The sequence below is a fragment of the Homalodisca vitripennis genome, chromosome 1 (assembly GCF_021130785.1).
Source record: "Homalodisca vitripennis isolate AUS2020 chromosome 1, UT_GWSS_2.1, whole genome shotgun sequence".
Classification (NCBI taxonomy): domain Eukaryota; kingdom Metazoa; phylum Arthropoda; class Insecta; order Hemiptera; family Cicadellidae; genus Homalodisca; species Homalodisca vitripennis.
Genome location: NC_060207.1, coordinates 58,670,148 through 58,692,080, shown reverse-complemented (window position 1 = coordinate 58,692,080; position 21,933 = coordinate 58,670,148). Strand labels below are relative to the sequence as shown.

The 21,933-nt window shown below is 33.4% G+C and overlaps 1 protein-coding gene across 1 annotated transcript; it reads left to right on the top strand.

The window, feature by feature from the left end:
* Window positions 1–10,244: 10,244 nt before the first annotated feature.
* LOC124362500 (importin-4-like) lies at window positions 10,245–20,995 on the top strand. Its single transcript, XM_046817103.1, has 7 exons — window positions 10,245–10,411; window positions 15,746–15,939; window positions 17,217–17,387; window positions 17,591–17,799; window positions 18,307–18,439; window positions 19,102–19,276; window positions 20,955–20,995. The coding sequence occupies exons 2-7, from the start codon at window positions 15,766–15,768 to the stop codon at window positions 20,993–20,995; spliced, it is 903 nt and encodes a 300-aa protein (XP_046673059.1). The 5' UTR covers window positions 10,245–10,411; window positions 15,746–15,765.
* Window positions 20,996–21,933: the final 938 nt, after the last annotated feature.

Here is a 21,933-nt window from a genome sequence, read left to right as displayed (position 1 = left end):
GTGCACGTGTCATGGATATTAGGCTGAGTGTCATTTACAGCCTATCACACAATAGGCTGAAACAATATTTTCTTTTGTCTACATGGAGAATGTATACATTTCGTTTGTGCATAAATTATCTGTACATCTATTTTTTCCCAAGGACATCTTGAAAATGAAATAAACTTATAGATTTTTGATATTTTGCACTCAGACAAAACACAGCGAAGCCTGATTCAAGAAACGTTGTGTGTGGTGTACTCCTACCCTTGTTTTGTATTTATCAAATCAAATCGGGAAATTTCTTATTTGTAATTTAATGCGAGAAAAACAATGGCATGAGATACCAAATTTAATGCAGGGTTTTACACCAAATTTTACAAATATGGTTTGGACGTATTTCTTCCAGTTAGTAAATTCTTTGACTGAATAAAAGGACCATTTTAGGACCCAGTCTTCGAAGTTTTTTTCTCTTTGAGTTCATCTGTTTCACAGTTTTTTGGCCACACGTTAGCTAGGTTTCCCTGGTAGAAGTGTTCTGATAATGGAGCTTGTAGAATCAAGTTGTTCTCTGTGTCTGGTGTTACAAGTATGTACGAAATATTCCTGATTGTTTTAACTTCAAACTGATGGCATATACGATAACTTCTTGGATGGTAGAAAAACCAGCGAAAACCAGGAAATGGAATATCATATTATCATTAAATTTTCGTTCAGCAGTAGGTCATACGGGGACCAAGTCCGGCTAAGATTACTTCTTCTTTTAGATCAACAGGATATGTTCGCTAATTTCCTTTGCAAAGGAGTTTACCTCCAGACCTATTCAATTATATCATAATCGGATATGGGCATTCCCAAAAATTAAAAAAATTACACAGATAGTGTTATACCGGAATGACAACTTCCTGAATTTCTAATAATGCAAAGTGATCTAATATTACAGAAAGACAAGAAATAAGTATAATGGTTATTTATAGCGAAGTACAAAAACAAAGTTCTGATGATAATCAAATTACTGGTATTTTAAAAATTGTGACCAAAACATTCATGGATATGTTGAAGATACGATGAAGCTCTCAAGGTGTGAAAGTGCCAAATGAATCTAGATATGAACTTAATGTAAGAATGGGTCAATAATGGCTGAGAGTGGCTTAATACCACATGAATGAATCACTCAAGTGTAGCACCAAATCTAGCAACAAGCTATTACCAACACCTACAGCGAGTCTGTGGTGCGCATGCCCTCCAGACTGGCCAAGAAACACGTTCATTAGTGAAGTGTCATATTCTGCCCCCTCCCACTCGAGATGTGGGATATCATAAGGCGACTGAGGAGAACAACGTTCTTCGTCGGGGCAACCGGGACTGGCATAAATATTTTATTGCACATTTCCGAACGTCTTTACAATACATCAACAGTAAAATTGCCAGTCATATAACTATTATTTTGTGCCATTTATTTATAAATACCCTATCTTCAAATCATGCTCAAAAAATAAAATTATAGAATACTTAATATTTTGTCTATGTAGTTATCAAAGTAATAAAAACACTAGTGGTGTAAACAAACTTGATCATTATAATTCAACACAATATTTTCAGTTCTCCACTCAACCAAAGGTTTTTAAAAGGCAAATCTAAGGGGGGGGGGGGGACATCAGTCATTATTGACGTTGTAACATTTCAAAGTAACATCTATTGACCACAAACATTCTTCAATTACCAATCCTTTATGTGATCTCAGTAACGCGTTGGAACTGCGGGCAAACATGATGTCCACTGATGGAGTTATATCCGAATAGACCTCTATGGTATCCGAAGCATTGCACTTGAATTATTCACTTATCTAAAAAATAGAAAACAAATAGTTGGAATTTCTCGAGGACTCCTGGTCTTTGTCATTTCTAGGGAAGAGGGTCAACAGGAGCACAACGTACTGGAAGGCTCTTGTCTTAGGAAGCCTATTTTTTTTGTCATTTATACATTTAAAAACTTTGCACAAACATAGATCCACAGTAAATTTATGATGCACGCCCATTACTGCTACCTAGGTTTTATGTAATGCCACTGCATTATCCTGCTGCAGACGCTGACAAAATCGCCTCCTAAAAATTATCTTGTTACTTAACCCAAATAAAACAGCCCCCCCTCCCCCAGGTCCTAAATCCAAAGCTTAGTATTCATAGCACCATTTCTGATTCTAATCTAGTTTGGTCTTTCTAGTTTAGCGGGTTCTCTGTTTTTCAATTGACAATTATCAAAACAGTAAAACAATATCCGATTCCACTAAGTTCTCTTGGGCCCTCCACCATAACCTCCTGCATTTCTCATCTTTGAGAATGTTCATAGTGGGAATAGGTCCTGATAAAAGAGTTTAATCAGTTTGGTTTACTGCTTCTTTCTGGCCTGCCTTGCTCAGGTCTGCCAGCCTCGCGAGTGCTTCTCTGCTGTATACCTCTACTCCGCACATGTTAGAATCATAATTTTTAAAAATATATGGAGATAAAATTTGGGGCTTTTAAAAGCAATCAAAACTTTCAAAGGGTTTTCAAATTTCAAAAAATGGTGCAATCAAGAAGCAATGTACAAAATGTTACAAAAAAGAACAGTGCGCCCTCGTCGCCCCTTGTTTAGCTAATTCCAACACGTTCTGGTTGGAGTATGAGCGCTGCATGTTCTTTAAACCCTCCCTAATGATCGAATATGTTTATTATGAATGATAGGGCATTTGGGGTGGTATGTCTTCCGCTGGGGTTTTCTTAAAAATTAAATAAAAATTATTAATTTTATTGAAAATACAAAACATGATTATATGACCAAAAATTATTCATAAAAACATTTAAAGAAACTATTTTAAAATAAATTAAAAACTTACTTACCTTTGTTACTCTTATCCCTTAAAACTTGCTCAAAAATTAAAAATCTGTTTTTTTTGAAAAAAAATTTTTTTCTACCAAATCCCATAAAAACCACTAAGTAATTAATTTGACTTTACTAAACAAAGATTTGAAGATTAGCCAAGTTGTTTTATCTAAAATTTCAATGGAAAGGATAAATATTATATACAGTTTTTGTGCACAACAATAATTTTTTACTGTGAAAAAACTGTTATGAATTGGGAAGACTAAGATATACTATGTACATGGGAAAGAAACCGTTTGCATTCACGTCCAGAGGCACTTAACTACTATCATGCTTTCTCTTCCTCCCTTTGTATACTGTTGGTCTCCAAAAATGATCCAATTTATGGAAACACTTCTCTATGAAACACCAGAAGTTGCATTCCTGGACACTAGAAATCGTGATCTTCCCCCTTTTTTTTGTGTGGCCACATACAATACATAGCCGCTCTTTGTCTTCCTGGTAGAGTTGGAGAGGGAATGGACCCTGCACAACAGACCCAGGATTTGAATATATAATCATCGAGAAAATTGTCTGCACTGATTATCCCTGTTCACTCACATCACTTCATTTGTTTCTTCTAAAACATTTCTAATATCTTCTGAAACGTTAAATCATCCAGCCATTTTCAAACGTATTACGATCCGGAATAAACAAACGAAACTAACACAGGTAAAGACACACGCCGACACACAGTGAACTTCATAGGTTAGCGGTCTTGCGAGTAAAACACAATACATGACGTCGTAACAAATAGCCTACCAGCTATTTGTTTATATTCTTTTAACATATTCATCCTGGAGGGACATGATCTAGAAGGAGAAAAGAGAAGAGTTTTCTGTACACAATGCAGTTAAATAATGGGGCCGAATTTACACCGAAAGATAGCCGAGACAGCCGATGACTCCGAATTCGAAGGCACGTTTAGAGAACGTCGACGGCATTGACCTCTTATTCATACTCATATTAAACGAATGAAATGTGTCGCTAGAAGCGTGGCTTCTATCACATCACTAAGAGGGTTAAAATAACATACACTAGTCTGTTCAACAGTCAGTTGGAGGCTTGCCACTGCGTAACTTAACGAAGGAGTGAGGCAGAGGCCGGCGCTCTGCTGTGCGAGATAACATTCAACCACAACGTTCCAAGAAGGGGAAAAACCGACAATATCTAAGTCTCTTTGAAAATTTAACAGAGCTACCTGACAAGACAATAACATGAAAGGGGTGGAATATCCTAACTTTTCAAACGAGAAAACTTGGAACAGTATTTTCCTTATCAAATGCTTTTACGGAATTAGAGATTTTGTATACAAGTAATGTAAATAATAAATGTCAACCAAGATTCTAATTTTGAAATAATCATCTATAAACCATTATACTAACAAAATTTATTCAAATCCTCATAGATTTTCAGTGGTTTCCATGATTACTAAGCTGAACAGTTAAACTCTGTTTCAGATATTAATTTATTAGTCTGTAAACAAAATATTAAACAAAAAAAAAAAAATTATTTGTCATCTCCAAAGACGAATTGCTAAAAAACCATTTTGAAGTGGAAACAAAACATGAGGGGCCAAATATAGAGAACCAATTGTCTCTAGAGGATAATTATTGATTGGTTTCCGAAGATTACAAATCTTTAGAAGGAAACTATTAAAATTGTTGAGTCAGATGTGGTAGCTGTGTTCGAAAAGATGAAAAAAGAAATTCCTAACCACTCAGGCTCAAGTCTTTCTGAACTTTCTCAGGCTCAGGGAGCTTGCAGAAAGAAACAAAAATTGTACTTGGAGGGTGAGAATAAAGGTTAAAATTGCTCCAACAGATGGAAGCATTTGATTACATTGGAGATGCAAATTTTCCTCCGGGAACAGATAAAGGAAAGAGGAAAAGCAAATCTGCAGGATGTGAAGGTCTTGGCTGGAGAGAAACAAGGTGAAAGTTGCAGAGTCTGAATTTGCTACAGAAGGCATTTGATCGCATGAAAGCAAAAACCGCTCTACTACTGTGACCTATGAGGACTTGGTGAATGGAGTTAAAGAAGAGCTTGGTACCAAACTGTGGGGGGGGGGGGGGGTGGGGGGGGGGGGGGGTGGGGGGGGGGGGGGGTGGGGGGGGGGGGGGGTGGGGGGGGGGGGGGGTGGGGGGGGGGGGGGGTGGGAGTAACTTTAATTTCCTAATTAATTATTTTATTTTTTGAATTGGTTATTTGATTGATTGGGTATAATGATCTGAAAAAGGAAAAGAGATTACATTACATTTGACATCACTATTTGAATAATTAACGAATACATTATCTAAGCAAGCTCTTTCCTCTAGTTATAAAATAATTCGCACAGTAAATATTATGCTTCTCAAAATATTTAGGAATTGACAAAAAGGTTTTTTTAATAGTGATATCAAATTTTGCATAAAGATCTCGTCCTATTATAATAATATAACTAAAACTTAAATACTTAAAAACCTAAGAACCTGTCAAGAGTTTATAGAAAAATATCTAAGTCCAATTGTAGTCGAATGATACAATAATGAGTTTTGTTTTTCTAATAATAGTAGATGAGGCTGCAAAATGTAACTCCTAACAGAATTCAACAATGTCAGAAGCTTCGACCTGTGAATTTGTTATGAAAACTAAACCTCCATCCTCTATATCACTTTCACTGACGCCTCCTAATTTTGAAAACTTTTCTACACTGTTTTAATTATTTTTAAATAAATATAATTTTTTAACCAATTATAAGAAAAACGTGGAATCTACATTTTTTTAAAGCTGAGTTCTTTCTCTTCTTCTACAAAAAATGCCCATGCATAAATATTTTCAAACAGAAAGTCTTGTTTTAAAACACAAAAACACAATGTTTTTTGTACAAAATAAAAAGTTGACCACAAAAACATCATAGATTAGTCTATAACATAAATATATTTTTCATTATTATTTGTGAATTCAGGCATTGTCATTACTGCTACTATAGCTAAACATAATTCACAATTGAAATTTACTTATGTTCAAATATTTTTTTTAGTGTGGAAAGTCTTGAAACGAGATTCTTTGCACATGGCAGTGTTGCATTCGCTACACTGATAGGAAGTGTTCTCTTCTTGCAGCCTTGCCTGATTGGTTTTTTATTTATCAAAGAGCATAAGAAAAGTGTTTATTACTATTTTGCTTATATTTGTTTATTTGAGTAAAAGAACAATGTCAACAAACTTACTTGCATCTCCAAGAAATCCATCAGTAGTAAAGTCAGGATCTGTATCTGTGTCATCTTAGAATCACTTTCACTGTCACTTGAAAATCTGAGTATCTCTTCTAACACTTCATTGTCCAATACTATCACGATTTATTGTTTTTACTCACAAAAACAATTATTGTAAACTAAAGTAATATAAAGTCAAACAATAACAATGCAGACAACAAATTAGCAGAACGATGATAAACGGCTAACAAGACGGCCGAGTTTGTAAAAAACCACACCTTTTACCAATATTCCAGGCAACTGCCAACAAAATTTTTATGGATCATAATCCATAGAGTAAGAAATAAAAACATAGAAATAGCAAAATGACTACCAATGCCAAAGTGCAAATACGTTTAAATGCATTTTTATTACTGTTAAAAGTTGGCACCGTCAAAAGACGTCAGCAGTATATAGAAATTCCATATGTGATGACGTTGTTGGCAGTGAAAGTGATGTGATTAGCTCTGCCAAAAACACTTCCACAATAGTATACAGTAGGCTATGAAAAAGATAACGTCCTCAGAAATGAATCGGAGTTGAGACAAACATACTATTCTTACATGTAAATCATTTTTAAAAAAAAAAACTTTTAAAAATCAAGATTTGTTTTTGTAAACCTGGAATATTTAAGAATATAATTTAAAAAATTATTTATAAGAACACAATATATATATATATATATATATATATTATATATATAATATAAATATATATAAGTACAGGGTGCTAAAATCCCAGCAGTGTTAAATACTGATTGATCTGTGGGTATGAAACATAGAACTACAACTTATATCACAAACACTCAACACTATTATATTTCTGCTCTGAAAGTGAGTTCACCAGGAGCCAGTGTAACTTTTCCACAATGTTAGTATGGGTCCATTAACAGGTGACGCCTCAATTGTTTAAGAAGTGGAGTTTAATGTTACTTTCTACTTGAGCCAGTGAAAGTCCGTAGGGTCGTCATCATTGTAGGTTGCCAATAATTTAAAGAGTGCCTGATTTTTCACAGATGAGGCCATTCATACGTATTATAAAGTCATCATGGGACATTCCATTTTCTAGTTTCTAATAGGATTTTTTGAAAATATAACACTATTGTATCTCTAGCTTTAGTCATTTGCTAAAATTTGAATACATTGTTGACAAAATATGTCAATTCAACTCTATCCCATACACAGCCAATCAGGGAACATCTTAAGTGTTCCAGACCCCTCTTTTTGAAGTCCACAGTCTCAAGTCATGGAAAACAGTTTCATAAACTTGTTTGGTTGACTTTACATAATATATGTCTTTGGTTATTAATTGTATATAGAGGCACTGTTTTGTTGAGATAGATGGTTTCTAATTAGTTAAAAGGTTTTAGGTTTTCCGAAGTGTTTGTTAGTAAACAACTGTCCTCCAGGTGTCATGTGTCGTGAATCATAGAAATCACCTGAGATACCATGGGCAAATCCTGTTGTTTTATTGTTTCTGCAATGTTTAATCATATATTATGTGTTAATTATGTCTATTTTTCTTTTTTCATTACTTGCATATTTTGTCATAGGTTGAGTTTCCTCCATCACTCCTCCTCAAGTTTTACTGTCAGCTTCTCTGTATGCTAGCTGTTTTTTCTTATGAATATTATTTACAAAAGCAATTGATTATGAAAGCCTGTTAATTTTCCTCCAAAATTCAATTGCATCCGTGATTTGAAAAATAATGTCTTTTGGTCACTTAAATATAAGTATTTTTTATTCTTGCAACAAGTTCTCTAATGTAATTGTTGGATAACGATATGCTATCATGTATCACATCATTTGGTTGAACATCATACATACCAGTCTTAATTCGCTAAGGGCTTGTAGTTTATTTTCAATTTTACCTTATATAACATGTTTTAGATCCTTTCTCCATATCATTAGTTCCAGCCAAAAGAACAAGAAGTCGATGCTGTGTTACCTTCAGTCTGATTGCAGACTTTCAGAAAACCAACACCCAGTTTAACCAATCCATCCATGTAAACTGTGTTTTGCTGCATGAACATACTCTGGGAGACCTCCTCCCTGGCTATATGCGTAAGGGTCAACTTTTAATTGATCTTTGTCAAGATGTTTATAAAAAAAACCTGGTGGTACTTCTCTTAACTTAAGGATTGGTTTTGGTTATTTCTGTTTGTTTTTCTACTTGATTTGTTTGTTGGTCTTAATTTTTTTCAGATATTATGTACTTATTTGATACACTGATACAAAAATTATCATAGTTAAAATTTTGTTGTTTAGTTTGTGTTGAATTTTTCACTTTTTTCTCCCAACTTTCTTCCACTAGTACACTTTTTCCATTAGAGTTCAGTACTAAAGAATTATTGTTTGATATGTTTGGACGAGCTTAAAGGAATTTAGATTCTTATTGATATCTAGAACAGGTTTGTTAATGTTATAGGTTATCTTAGGGTAGCAAAGCTTTCATCAGAGTTACAATTTTGTCAATACGTTATTTGTCAGGAGAATTTGTACAAACAGATCAATACGCTTTCACATTACGGCTTAAAATAGAGGTATTCCCTAAACACCAAAGAAAGCTTCAATTCTGGTAGACTGCTTCAATAATACTAGAAACACAAATTGAAGACAGCTTTGTGAATAGGGAGTCAATATGTTTAGACCAGTTTAGTTTATCATCCAAAATAGCAGCAAGAAGAGTGGCAGATCCTGGCGGGCTGATACCTTTTACGCTGAAACTCATTAAATCGTGAAAATTTTTGTGAGAAAATTATTATTTTAATTTTCTCTTCTTTCAAGTGAGGCTGTTTGACATCAACTATCCATTTAATGTTTAAGTGAACATATGACTGATTCATGATAATTTCTAGGCTTTGAATATCATAACAAGAAGACAGAGCATAGATGTATATAGTGCGTGTGCGCTCACGTGTATGTGTGTGTGTTGTGCCAGTCACTAGATTTACTTTCTACCTTTCAGAGAGGTATGAGGAAAGGACTTGTGAGCTTCATCGTTTAAGCCATCTATACTTACTAAAATAGGATATGAAAACAAAAGAATTGGTCTTTCGTAAAATATAAAGCTTCCACTTGTGTACACAAGACGATCTTATTCCTTGTCGTTATCCAATACTGTTCCCATGATCGTTTCGATTTTTTTGAGGATTAATGACTAGCATGATTAAAGAAAGAAAGAAATGAAAGAATTTTAAAGCAACAAATAAAATACAAATATTTATTGCCTCAGCGTTACTAAAGTCAGTCACTCCAGGAGCTGGAAACATTTAATTTATACGTCTGTCTATACGCATGATACCTCGATAATGAACTGACCTATAGATGACATTTTGGATGAAGCTTTATTTGTAGATAAGCAACATGAGTTTCAATGATGCTACATTTCACTCTATGAGATCTAGCTGAGCGTTAGCGACAATTTTATATTAGTGTTATATAGGTACCTATGATGGTAATGAAAAAATCGCACAATAAATAAATTTGTAAATACACTAAGTACAATATGTGACATAGTAATACATGTAGCCTAATGAAATAACCTCAAGACTTACATTCTGCATGCAACCTCAGCAAAGCCTGCTATGCAACATGTGATGTGGTGTTCTTAAGTAATATAACATTAAAGCGAGTGGAATTTACCACTTAAAATTGTATAACTGTTAATCCTGTTCAAGCAAGGATTATCAGATTTATGACATAATTAGTAAAATGTGTCACGAATTACGACTCTGCAAGTTTAAAAAAGGGGTAAAATGCATCGTAAAATCATGCCTTTGCTAGTGCAAGTGGTAAAATGAACATCATGATGTAAAGTTTTATGAGATAAATGTCAAATGTAGAAAAATTATGAAAAAAGAAAGTGGCAAAGAGTTTACAAAAGGTAAACAAAAAATAAACTTATTTAAGCTAGTTGAAGAGCATTTCTCTGAGAAATATAACGTTATTGTTTAATTCATTCATTTTCTGACCATTTGTGATTGTGGATATTAATGAAGTGCATTTTTATGAGGACAATCTTCTTTTGAGACTTTGTTTCATTGTTAACTACTTACTCAAATCTCAAGTAATAATAATTTTTCAGACCCATGAAGTCTAGTATATAATTTTTTATCAAAATAGATTTTGTTTTCTTTCAGAGAAGCATTTTGAGCCATATGTAGAGATTTGTTTTCAAGAAATCATCAGAGTAGTCAACTACCCACATGATGACATCAGGAGTGCAGCTGCTCTAGGAAACAGTGACTCAGTTATGTATACACATGCATAAAGTATCACCTGGAGGAAGGGAATGGTAAGTGGAATGAAAAATTAGGCACAATTTAAAATTTCTGAAGCTGTATAATTCCTACTACATTACTGGTAGTGTTATGTTGTATGTATTTTCAATTAAACAACAACTTGGTATTTCACTATTTTTTTTCCAGTAACATTTTCAAAAAGCATACTATATAAATTTACAAATACGTAAAAGAAGAAAGAATGTTATGAAAATATTGACTGTACCTGTGACATACTGTTATCCAAGAAATAAATATAACATATAACCTTTATGTTGAAAATAAGAAAAAATAAAATCGGCTAAGATTCCACTTACTATTATTTTATTAGTTTCTATTTATTTTTTTAACAACAAATTTAATCCTAAGGTTAAACCATATTTCAATTAATTGTTAATTCCAAAAAACCTTTCTTCTTTCATTTCTGACAACTTTTTGTTTCATGTGACATTTTTGTTTTTTGTGTTTTTTTTTTTTAAATAAACTATTTCTATAACTTATAAATATGCGATTCAATGTTTATTGAAATTAATTAAATTAAATAAGGCTATTGCCATTTATTACAATTTAATGTAAATAAAAGTCGTTTGACAGGTATTTGGTCTTCCGATCATATGTTAGTTTGCTTATTTAAAACACATATGTGACAGATACGGCCAAATACAAAATAATTGAATCGGAAAAAGTAAGCGCTCTGTGGTGTAATGGTAGCAACTTCACCCCGGGCAAGTGAGAGATCCGGGTTCGACTCCCGGCGGAGCAAGTACTTTTTGCGATTCAATGTTTATTGAAATTATAACTTATAACATTATACTTTTGTCGAATTTTGAACTGATACATTTGTTTGTTTTCTGTTTGCTTAACCCTGCAACTGGCTTTAAGCGATTATCGACGCATTAACTACAGTTTCAAAATGGCACTAAGCTATTTTCGACGCATTAACTATGTCGTAATATGGATCTCTCACAGTAAGGTCTATTTTTACTTTGTTTGAAGTAAAACATACGTAAATCTAAAGATAAAGATTCAAGGTTTCATATTATACCATAAAACGCTCTATAGTTAAGTTAAATCTTTTCATTATAAAATCTAAACTTGGATGTTCACATTTCCGATTGCCATTTGTTTGCGTAATTTCCGAACACGCTAAAATTACCGTATGTTTGTAAAAATTCCCTATCGTGAGTTTACGTTCTACAACGATCGTAAGTGTCGTCATTGAAAAACAGTGTATTCTTGGCTTTCAGAAACATCTTTTCAATAGCCAGTAGGAAAAATTAATGTTTATAAAATAAGTGTTTGAAAAGCTCATGTTTTGTAAAATCCCAAAATGCCTAATGCGTCGAAAATAGCTTCATTAAATTTTGTTATTTTTGTTACTTTATCGTTGTCTGGAAATAGTGAAAATCATATCAAAACAAAGAAGAAGAATTGCTCTAAGCAACAGTATAATAGACAACGAAGACTATGAACTAGTATTTTATTTTTGTTCTGTTGCGCAATCACCGACTCAGCCAGTAGAGAAGAACAACGCATCGCATGGTTGCCATTTTGATTTCTTTGTTGTTATTACGCCATTGCGGTATTAGTGTATTGCTTGCTATTTATTAGGATATTTTAGACTTTTCGTTATTTAGTGTGTATAAATAAAAAAAGTTTGTTTATTGTTTTTTTTTTTTTTTAATTAGTGAAGTGAAAAATGTAGAGGTTAGGTTAAGTTTTAGGGAATAGGTTGGATTTTTGTGAAACTGAAAATAAGCCTATGTTCACGCAGGTTCAGTGTTTTATAATTTTGTAGACAATTTAATTTTAATTAAAATTAAATTTTGATTTAAATTTATGCAAAGGTATTTATTATAAAAGTAAAAAGGTTTTTTTTTTTACTTTTTCTGAAGGGTATTAGTGTTTTATTTCTATGACCATCGCTTGTTTTATTTTTTTAACAAAACAAATAATATAAATAAAAATACATTGTTGTACATTTTTGTAAACTTCAATAAACGTACTATCTTTATAAATAATATTTGGATGAAAAGAAAATTGTTAGCTAAAAAAGTTAGGCATTTATTTCACAATTTTGACTTTTGTAAAAATTTAAAAAAAGTTTGTTGCCATATAAAAAATATCTTATACAATGTAAACTTCTATAAATGTCATTATTTTTCTCTTCTAAATATATTTATCTCTTAGAAAAAAAATATTTGTTCATCCAATAGATTCCAAAATGTCAAAATGGTATACATAATAGTGCTATACAAACTTTTTTCAGATTTTGTAGTTTTTTATAGATATATTGTTCAAAAGTACCAATAAAACTTCTTTTACCTAAATATGTTTTTTGTAATTGAGGTATATAAGCAAACTTTTGTATATTTTAGGAATTATTCTAAAAATTTTCATATCACCTGAGAGGGTGCTATACATTTTGAGAAAAATTTATTCTTTACTAATATTTTTACGTTAATCTGTAAAAAAATAAAAAATACATTAAATGATTCAACCTTTAATATTTTTTTTGGTGGAACTGCATTTATTTCTAAAGACATTGATGTTTTTAAAATGTTTTTTTATCTTAAAAAATATATGAGCAGTGATTAAAATACAAAACCCTTACAAAATCACCAAAAGTGCCTGCCATTTTGGGAAAAATGGATGGCCAGTTCCAGGGTTAAAGCTTATTTATTTATTACATACAAAACTTATTAAAAAATTATTTAAGCAAAATTATTTAAAAAAATACATTTTGTAAAGTTTTGACAATAGATGAAAAAAATAACTGACAAATTTCTTTTTCTTGGTCATTTAGGAACACTGTCATTCAGTGGGATAATGTATTTTTTAATTTGAAATAATATGTAATTAATAAACATAGATTCACAAACAAAATTTCATTAGCACTTTCATAATTCTGTGACAAATTTGTAACATTTTCATCTGTTTTATTGCTAAAAAAATCACTATTACAGTAACAATAGTCAAGTAAACAATTATGTGATGCACCAAACATCAATGCCAACATACATGTATTTGGGCTAGAAGTTCAAAGCAACTGTGTCTTAAAGCAAGTAGGGCTACTATCATATTCAGAATATAAGTCAGTATTTTGTGTTATCCACGTTTGGAGCTTGAATTTCAATGTGTAGAAAGACATCACTTTGACATTTATATGTAACTTTCTCTCAATATAATAGTGTTGCTTCACGCATTTAGGATTAATGTTTCTATTAAAGTTTACTTTAGAAACCTAGAATACAATGGTCTTTAGCCTAAGAATACAGCAGTTATCATTTGGATAAACAAGTCAAACTGCAAGTGGAAAGCTTCTTTGATAGGCACCTAACCTAAAGTGTAAAACATGCAAATTCTGTTAAATAAATGAAATTATGACAGGTTTATAAATGAATATTGGGATTTTAAACTTTTTGTAGTTTTTTTTTACATGTAACTTAAAATTATAATTCATACATCAAGTCAAAGAGCAACTCAAACAGTTGTGTTTGTTGACACCTGTTGCGCATGCGGATACAATGTTTCCTCTGCCATCCGTTAGAAAATACTAGTAGCTAAAATGGTGACTCATGAAAGAAGGCTTTTCGTGTTCTACAGTTTGCAAAGACTGAATATTTAGTAACTGTGCAATGTATGCTCTATATAAAGTTCAGTTGTTATCCTCCAAGTGATAACATCAGTTTGAAGAAACTGGATGCCTTTGCAAGGAAAAAAGCATGGAACGACCCAACGGTTGGTGAAGAGAGAGTTGAGCGAGTGAGAGAGATTTTCACACGTAGCCCACAGAAATCAGTTTGGAAGGAAAGAAAGAAAGAAAATACATTTATTTCCAGCTATAAAAAAAACATTAAACATCCATAGTAACTAAGTTTAGAAAAAGATCCTCACATGGGTCGTAACCTGTGCATGAGAATCGAGTCCAATCAGTCCACATTCAGTTAACTAAGTAATATATTTAAAATAATTAACAGCAATTTTACACATTCTTTGTTTTTGAAGTGGAAATAACAGAAGCAATATATCTGGTCGTACAGACTGTGGCTCTAACTATAGCAAAGTACAAATATGTAGTAAAATTATAATCCATTAAATAGTTTTGCCCTGCGTAGCTCATTTCCAAATAGCAAACATTTGACGCATGATTGATTTCAGAAACAGACACAATCACAAGGTTTACACAGTACCACCTAATTTGCAATACATCCATCCTCTCTATCACATACACACACACGCACGCACACAAACACAGGCTGACACAGACAAACAGACACCCACGCACAAACTACCGAGGTACGTAAGTACCCCGGCATTTAGGTTTGCCCTGTAAGTGGACTTAAAGACATTATCAATCCCTGTTCTGAAGGCTAATCATGAATTGATAATTCCAGTGACAAATATTTGGGAAGTTTTACGGAAACACTTATAACTACATCCTTATCATTTGCAGTTGTTACAGGTTCTAAAGCCTGCAGACTATGTTTACGTGCCAATTTTGCAAACAAAATGTTGCACGACAATGAAGATTTTCTGTATCATGACGTTTTTTAGTGATGAATCAACACTTCACCTCAGTGAAGTGAATTCACTATGTGTGTATCTGGGGCTCAGAAAACCTTCACGAGGTTTTTGCAGTGACACTCCTAAATGCAATTCTTTATGTGCAGTATCTAGGTGAAAAGTTTATGGGCCTTTCTTTTTTGGAGAAGGAAATGTAACTGGATGCTCTAGAACTATGGCTGTTTCCTCAATTGGAAGAAGATGAACCACAGAACTGCATTTGGCAGCAAGATCTTGCACTGCCTTGCTGGCATAACTCAGTACGCTATTGGGTGAAAGTCACTTAACGACTGGTGGATTGGCCGCAAAAGGGTCTAATGACAGAGCTCGATTCATATGGCCTCCACGTTTATCTGACCTGATGCCATGTGATTTCTACCTCTGGGGATTCATAAAGGATTGTGTGCATGTCCCTCACAACCAGTTGATTGAACAGGAGTTAAGCAGCTATACAACAATAACTCCAGACAATTGATCAAAGTTTGGGAAGAACTAGGATATAGACTTCATGTTTGCCGTGTAAGGAATGGAGCTCTCATAAAACACCTGTTTTTTATAAAAAAAATACTAAAAATCTTTAAAAACTCAGATATTCATTTATAAACCGAATAAATAAATCATGTAAATTTATCATGTAATAAATAAATCACACCTTCTAGAGATTAACCAACATCTTAATTAATACAAAGAGTATTATGGTAAAAACTTGATGCATCAGATTTTTAAGTGGCCGTCAGATTTTCCACAACGATTGTTAAGTTAGGATTGAATATGTGTGGTAGCGCTGCAGTCGGCCCTGAATATGCTGATTCCCAAGTGTGCTGAAGTGGTGAGGACAGATAAGGAGCGGGAGGTGGTCATCACAGGTCTGGACACGTATCTGGAGTTGCTGAAGGAGATTGGCTCACCTGTTCTGGAGGGTGAGGGCCACACTGATGCCATCATCAACTGCGTCAAGGATGTCTTGAACTGCAGGGTACCAAAACAATTATACAAATAACTCTATTAATGATAGCATTTATATATGTATTATATTACGAGACCAACTAACAATAGATCAGTCCTTTGAAATAAAATTCAACAATAAGCTCCCATTTGCAAAGTAAAAAAGAAAAATAATAAAAAAGTAAAAGTAGGTCCATTGTTTAAACCATATAATGTTCAATGTCGTTTTGAACAATATACTGTAAGATATTCAATATCTTCATTGATTCTATGTTGAGTATACTTTTTGAAAAATATAATATGCAATAAAACCCGGGCTATCCAAAATAAAGTGGGGGAGGTAGCCATATTGTTTAAACAATTTTTCAGTTACCCAAATTACGTCTAAAAAACCCTATTAGAATGGGTGCCTAATGGAAATTTGTTTAAATTTAGTTCTTTTGAGTGGGGATTTCAATTGAGTGGAGAACAGGAAGAAGTCATATGGTGTCATCAGATCTATAGGTAGGATTTGGCACTTGGCTGATGTGATGCTTGGCCAAAAACTGTTGAATCATAAAAAAGGAATGAGCTTGTGAACTAACATAGTGAATCACATAGTCTATCAGACATAACAAAAATCCAGGTCAAACGGAAAATGTTGATAAAAAAATCAAGAACATGTCAAAACAATACAGTGTTTTTTTTTTTTTTATTGCGGAAAAACACTTAATATACACATCACAATGAAGTATAATCAGTATATATAGTTTAATTTTTTTTTTCTAAAAGAATTTTGTTTATTTGAGTTATGTCAGCTTTAAATACTGTTTCCATGTTGTGCAGTCATGAATCCTTTTCAACATGAGAAGCTTGGTCGGTGTTGTATCTTCTTGTTGCTCGAAATAAACCATTAACTTGCTCAAATGAGATGCTGCTTCAGCATGATACTTATAACTGCGATATTTTCAGTGTTTTCTTCATCAGTATCCTCTCTGTTATTGGTATCTTTACTGCAAAAAGTTGCAATACAGGTAATTATTGATTTATACATACAGTCTACTGATAAAAAAAATCTGTCCTCCCCAGTCCCTCGCTCGGCAGTCTGACCGGATGACAAAAAGTTAATTTTAAATTCTCCAAAATTGATCTGGGTTATCTGGAAATCTCACATAAAGGGGTCTGACTTAACGAGGTTGCACTTTATTAATATTAATTAGTTGTACAAATAAATAAATTGTTAGATACTTAAAGGTTCTAAATGTTCAAACAAAGTATATTGTTGTATTTTTACCAAAATCTTAAGAGGTTGGTGTTTTTTACTTGCAGACAGAGTGTCAGGATGAAGGGGATGGTGAAGAGGGAGAGGAGGAGGCAGAGGGGGATGAGCTACTTATAGAGTCAGCTGGGGAGATTATTCCCCATCTGGGCAAGGTGATGCCACCATTGGAGTTTGCCCAACACTACACACAGTTTCTTCCCATGTTCGTCAATCTTACGGTTAGCATCTCTTTATTTTAAAATAAATGTATAAATTGAATTCTAATAGATTAGAAACTGATGTATTGCAATAAATTATTCTAAAAGCCAAAATAATTTGGGCAAACAATCATGAAAGTAAATATCATAACAAATTATTATTTAACTGAAAAACTTGAAGTTTTACAGTTTATGATTTTTTTTAAGATTGTTTGTTGTTTCAGAAGAAGCAGGCGTCTGATGCTCAGCGCTCATTTGGTGTGGGGATGATAGCTGAGTGTATGGCATGTGCGGGACCCTGCCTGCCTGCTTACGCTCAGCAGCTACTCTCCTTGCTCATCACACTCGCTCGTGACCAAAACGATGAAGTGCGCAACAACGCGATATTTGCACTCGGTGAACTCGTCTATCATGGAAGGGATTGCATATTTCCGTATCCTTTTGTATGATTTAAAAAAAAATGTAGTTTTTGACGCAAACCTAATATAGATAATTTTATACATTAGAGGATTTAGTTTTCTATTTTTAACGTTTAAAGTGAAACCCCGTTATAACATCTCCCACATGTAATGTTTTCCTGCTTGTAAAGTATGTGTTTTTTGTACATTTTCATCACATAAAGTGGTTTTTTGTCCTCACAAATTACTGTGTTTGATTGTCATACTAGAAAAGAGGGTTGCGATGATGGCATTAGCAAGTCCATCGTTGCACTGCCACCACTAGACACCTAGCGGGGTGTTCTTATAAATCCTCTTTTAAAGTACTCTATTTTAAAAAAAATTAATAAAATCAACAAAAATTCTTAAAATTAATTAGGAAAGTATTTAAAACACTGAATACCATGTATAAAGAACAACCGTTTAAAAAAGCTGCCTATTTATGAACGGCATTTCAGTTTAAGATACATATTATAAAAATATCTTTCTTTAACATAAAGCAGTTTCTATGGAGAAATTCTACAGACTTTGTCACATGCTGTTGTGAATGAGAGCAACTCTGGTGCTTTAGACAACATCTGCGGTGCTCTTGCTCGACTCATCATCACAAACGTCTCTGGCATACCTTTGGAACAGGTAGCCTTTTATGTTTCATCTTTATTTGCATCTGAAAAGTAAAGACTAATTCCAATATTATAATTTAATCTACTGTAATGGACAATAAACAACAATTTAATTCAGAAACATATAGATTCTTTTTGTTAATTTGTTGTAATATAGAATAAAAAATTGTTTTCTTGATTAGGCCTACAGTAACTGTTTGCTATAATTTTTCTGCAAAACATATTACATCACACTTGAGTATGAAGCACTTCTGTACAATATATAAAGAGCCAATATGTTAATAGTTATAAATCTAATATCACAATATCTCAAGAAAGAACTAACCTATAGATTTTTAAATTTTGCATGAAGATATATTTATACTTGTATATAAGCAATATTGAATTTGATGGTGGTGCATGTTACTCCATGGGATTTGGCTAAGCTTTAGTGAATATTTTTACACTGGTGTTATAGGAAACCATAATAGCAGCAAGAAAATCATAGAATAAATACATTTAAAGAGACTGGGTACAATCATATGACATTTGAACATGTGACAGTAACACATGTAGCCTAATACTGGAAATTTAGTGTGCAACCTCAGTGAAGCCTGTTACATGGTGTAACATACTCATACTTTATAATATTGTAGATCAGTAATCTGGAGGCTTAACATAAAAATTGTTGTGCAGGTAATTCCCGTCTTTGTACGCTATCTTCCGTTGAGAGAAGACTTTGAAGAGAATAAGTGGGTGTATCAGAGTCTCAACAACCTCTACCAGATGGGTAGTCCTCCATTGCTCCAAAACTTGAACCCTGTGATAAAGGCTTGTGCAATATCTCTCCATGGAAACCAAATTGAGACTGGTTAGTTTGTATTGCAACTTATTTATATTATACATGTTTTTATTTAATCTTAACATTAAGTTCAGCAAATATAGTAGAAATATCAATAAAGGTTACAGAATTGTGAGTTATTTATTTTAGTCATAATCTACACTATTATATAACAATCTAATGGTATCTTTCTCTGTGTGTCTGTGTGTTACTCAATTACATAAAACCTACTTAACCGATTGTACCGAAATTTTACATGAACATTCTTAGGATCCCTGGTTAATATATAGGTCTGTTTTTTAAACTCTGCAGGCACACCACACTGATGTCTAAAGTTGGAACAAATCTAATCTTGGTCTCTCTGTGAAATATTAATTGAAAGAGCCTGTTAACACATTCACTGCGGTGCAGCCGATTTTGACCGTCCAGGGTTGCGGACAGAGTGCTGTGCAGTTGTATTCAACACTTCTACTACTTAACTACATTTACCAGTGTGCGCTTAGCACTCGTCGAAGGAAGGTGAAATTTGCCAGTATGTAGTGTAGGCAGTGAAGTATTGCACAATAGTGTGTTTTTCCCATTGGACTATTTTTACACTATAAGCAATAAGTGTGCACTTCTGGTGTATATTTTGATTGTGTATTGTTGTTTTTGTATAGTTTATTTGCAAATAAATACATTGAGTGAAAAACTTGACTGAGGTTAGGTATTGCTTAGTTTTAGTAAGAGTTCCTGTGGTATGATGGGTTTTTATATTCGTGTCAGGTTGTGCAACATTTCCAACATGTTTTTCTCGCATTTTTAGCCCAGTCATCATATTTAATGTGTACAAACAGTATCAACCTCTTAAAATATTGACAATGTAAATGATTCTGACTTTGAACCAGAAAGCAACGAAATAAGTATAGACAAAAATATTGATGATTCAGTTGCTGAGGGCAAAACCAGAGTTTTCAATCTAGTATGGTCTCCAATCACTACAGGTCTTCGTGAGTTTCCTTTTACAGAGGAGAAATCGGCTGAAAGTCACTACACCAAGAAATAACACACATGTTAATTGGTTTTTTTATTGCTTTACATAATTCTACTAGAGAACATCATCAAAGAAACAAACTGATATGCTAGAGAAGTATATTTCAGTCTAAATCTGATGCCCAAATCCCACATCGATAAGTGGCGCAAAGATTTCACTGTGGAGGAACTCAAGTGACCATTTTGTTTATAAGGTGCATTCATTTGCAAACAATACCAAGACTACCGATGACAGACTTGACAAAGTTAGACTACTGGTATAATATTTTAATACTAAGATGGATTACATTACCCTTGCAGAGAACTTTCCCTTGATGAAGGCATGATTCTGTGGAGAGGAAGACTTGTCTTCCGGCAATATATCAAGGGAAAAAGACATCAGTACGGGATCAAGGTGTACTCGCTTGTGAACCCCATGGGCTGGCAGTAAGGATGACTATTTGTACACACGTTCGAATGGTGAGCTCTCAGGACATGGACATGCATCAAAAAGTAGTGTGTCACCTAATGAGAGGAAAACAACAATGGCCATATTCCTCTTCATGAATAACTATTATAATAATTTTCCTCTGGCATCTGAGCTTCTTTCTCGAAAAACATACTGCACTGGCACATTGCGGCTGGACAGAAAATATCTACCAGAGTAGGTGAAGAATTCAAAGTTGAAAAAGGAGAGACAATCGCAGCATATACAGAAGGGGTAATAGTGAATTGTAGCCAAGTGGAAGGACCGAAGAGCTGTAGCATACCTCTCAACAGAATTTGAAAACACAATGACAATATCAATGAACAGGAGACAGAAACATAGAGGAAAGCCCTAGTTGATTGTGCAGTACAATGCAAATATGAAGGGGGTCGATAGGAATGACCAACTTATGTCCTACTTCCTCATGGAGCACAAGTGGTTGGGATGGTATAAGAAAGTGTTCATACACTTCCTCCAAATGATCATGATCAATGCATATAAACAGCACAATTTTGCCAATGAGGATTAAACTATCAGTTTTATGATTTCTGCCATGAAGTGATAGCGACACTCTATGCACGTGCTGTCCAAGACCTACAAAAGAGATGCTAAAGGGAATCTCTTGAGACTCCGTAATAGAGTAATGCCTCTAGGTAGGAAGAAAAGCCTCAAAAACTGTATATATTTGTGTCCAACGCTCTGTTTTATGACATCATAACCATATGTTTAATTACTTATTCACTGTTTTCCATTTATAGTCTTGAAATAATAGAGTAAGCTTGATAGTAACACTTCTTATTTAAACCTTTTCTGCAACCTCTGTTGAACACAAAGTGAAAAAATATCCAGATAAGAAAGTTAAAAGTTTTAGTACAACATATATGTTTAATTGTATGGTTTAGCAAGTATTTAGTATGCAGAGCTAGGTCAGTACTGTAATGCAGATATCAATGAAAAATTTACCATCTAATGTTTACTATAAATCTAAAGACTGTTATAAAACCCGTTTTAGCTTTGTTTTGACAGAAGGATGCTTCTCAGACCTGCTTATGTATATTTATATGATCAGGGCATTAAAGGAAACTTATTTCTTTGCAAACCAGAAATATCTTATACAAAGTAAATTGGAATGACCAAAAGTAGATGCTTTGTGACCAAAGTATGCTCCTCAGACCTGTGTATGTGTATA

Coding starts and splice junctions, on each gene's coding strand:
- LOC124362500 (XM_046817103.1), top strand. CDS start 15,766: ATGCTGATTCCCAAGTGTGCTGAAGTGGTGAGGACAGATAAGGAGCGG. Junction 15,940..17,216: donor AGGATGTCTTGAACTGCAGG/GTACCAAAACAA, acceptor TTTTACTTGCAG/ACAGAGTGTCAGGATGAAGG. Junction 17,800..18,306: donor GGAAGGGATTGCATATTTCC/GTATCCTTTTGT, acceptor AACATAAAGCAG/TTTCTATGGAGAAATTCTAC.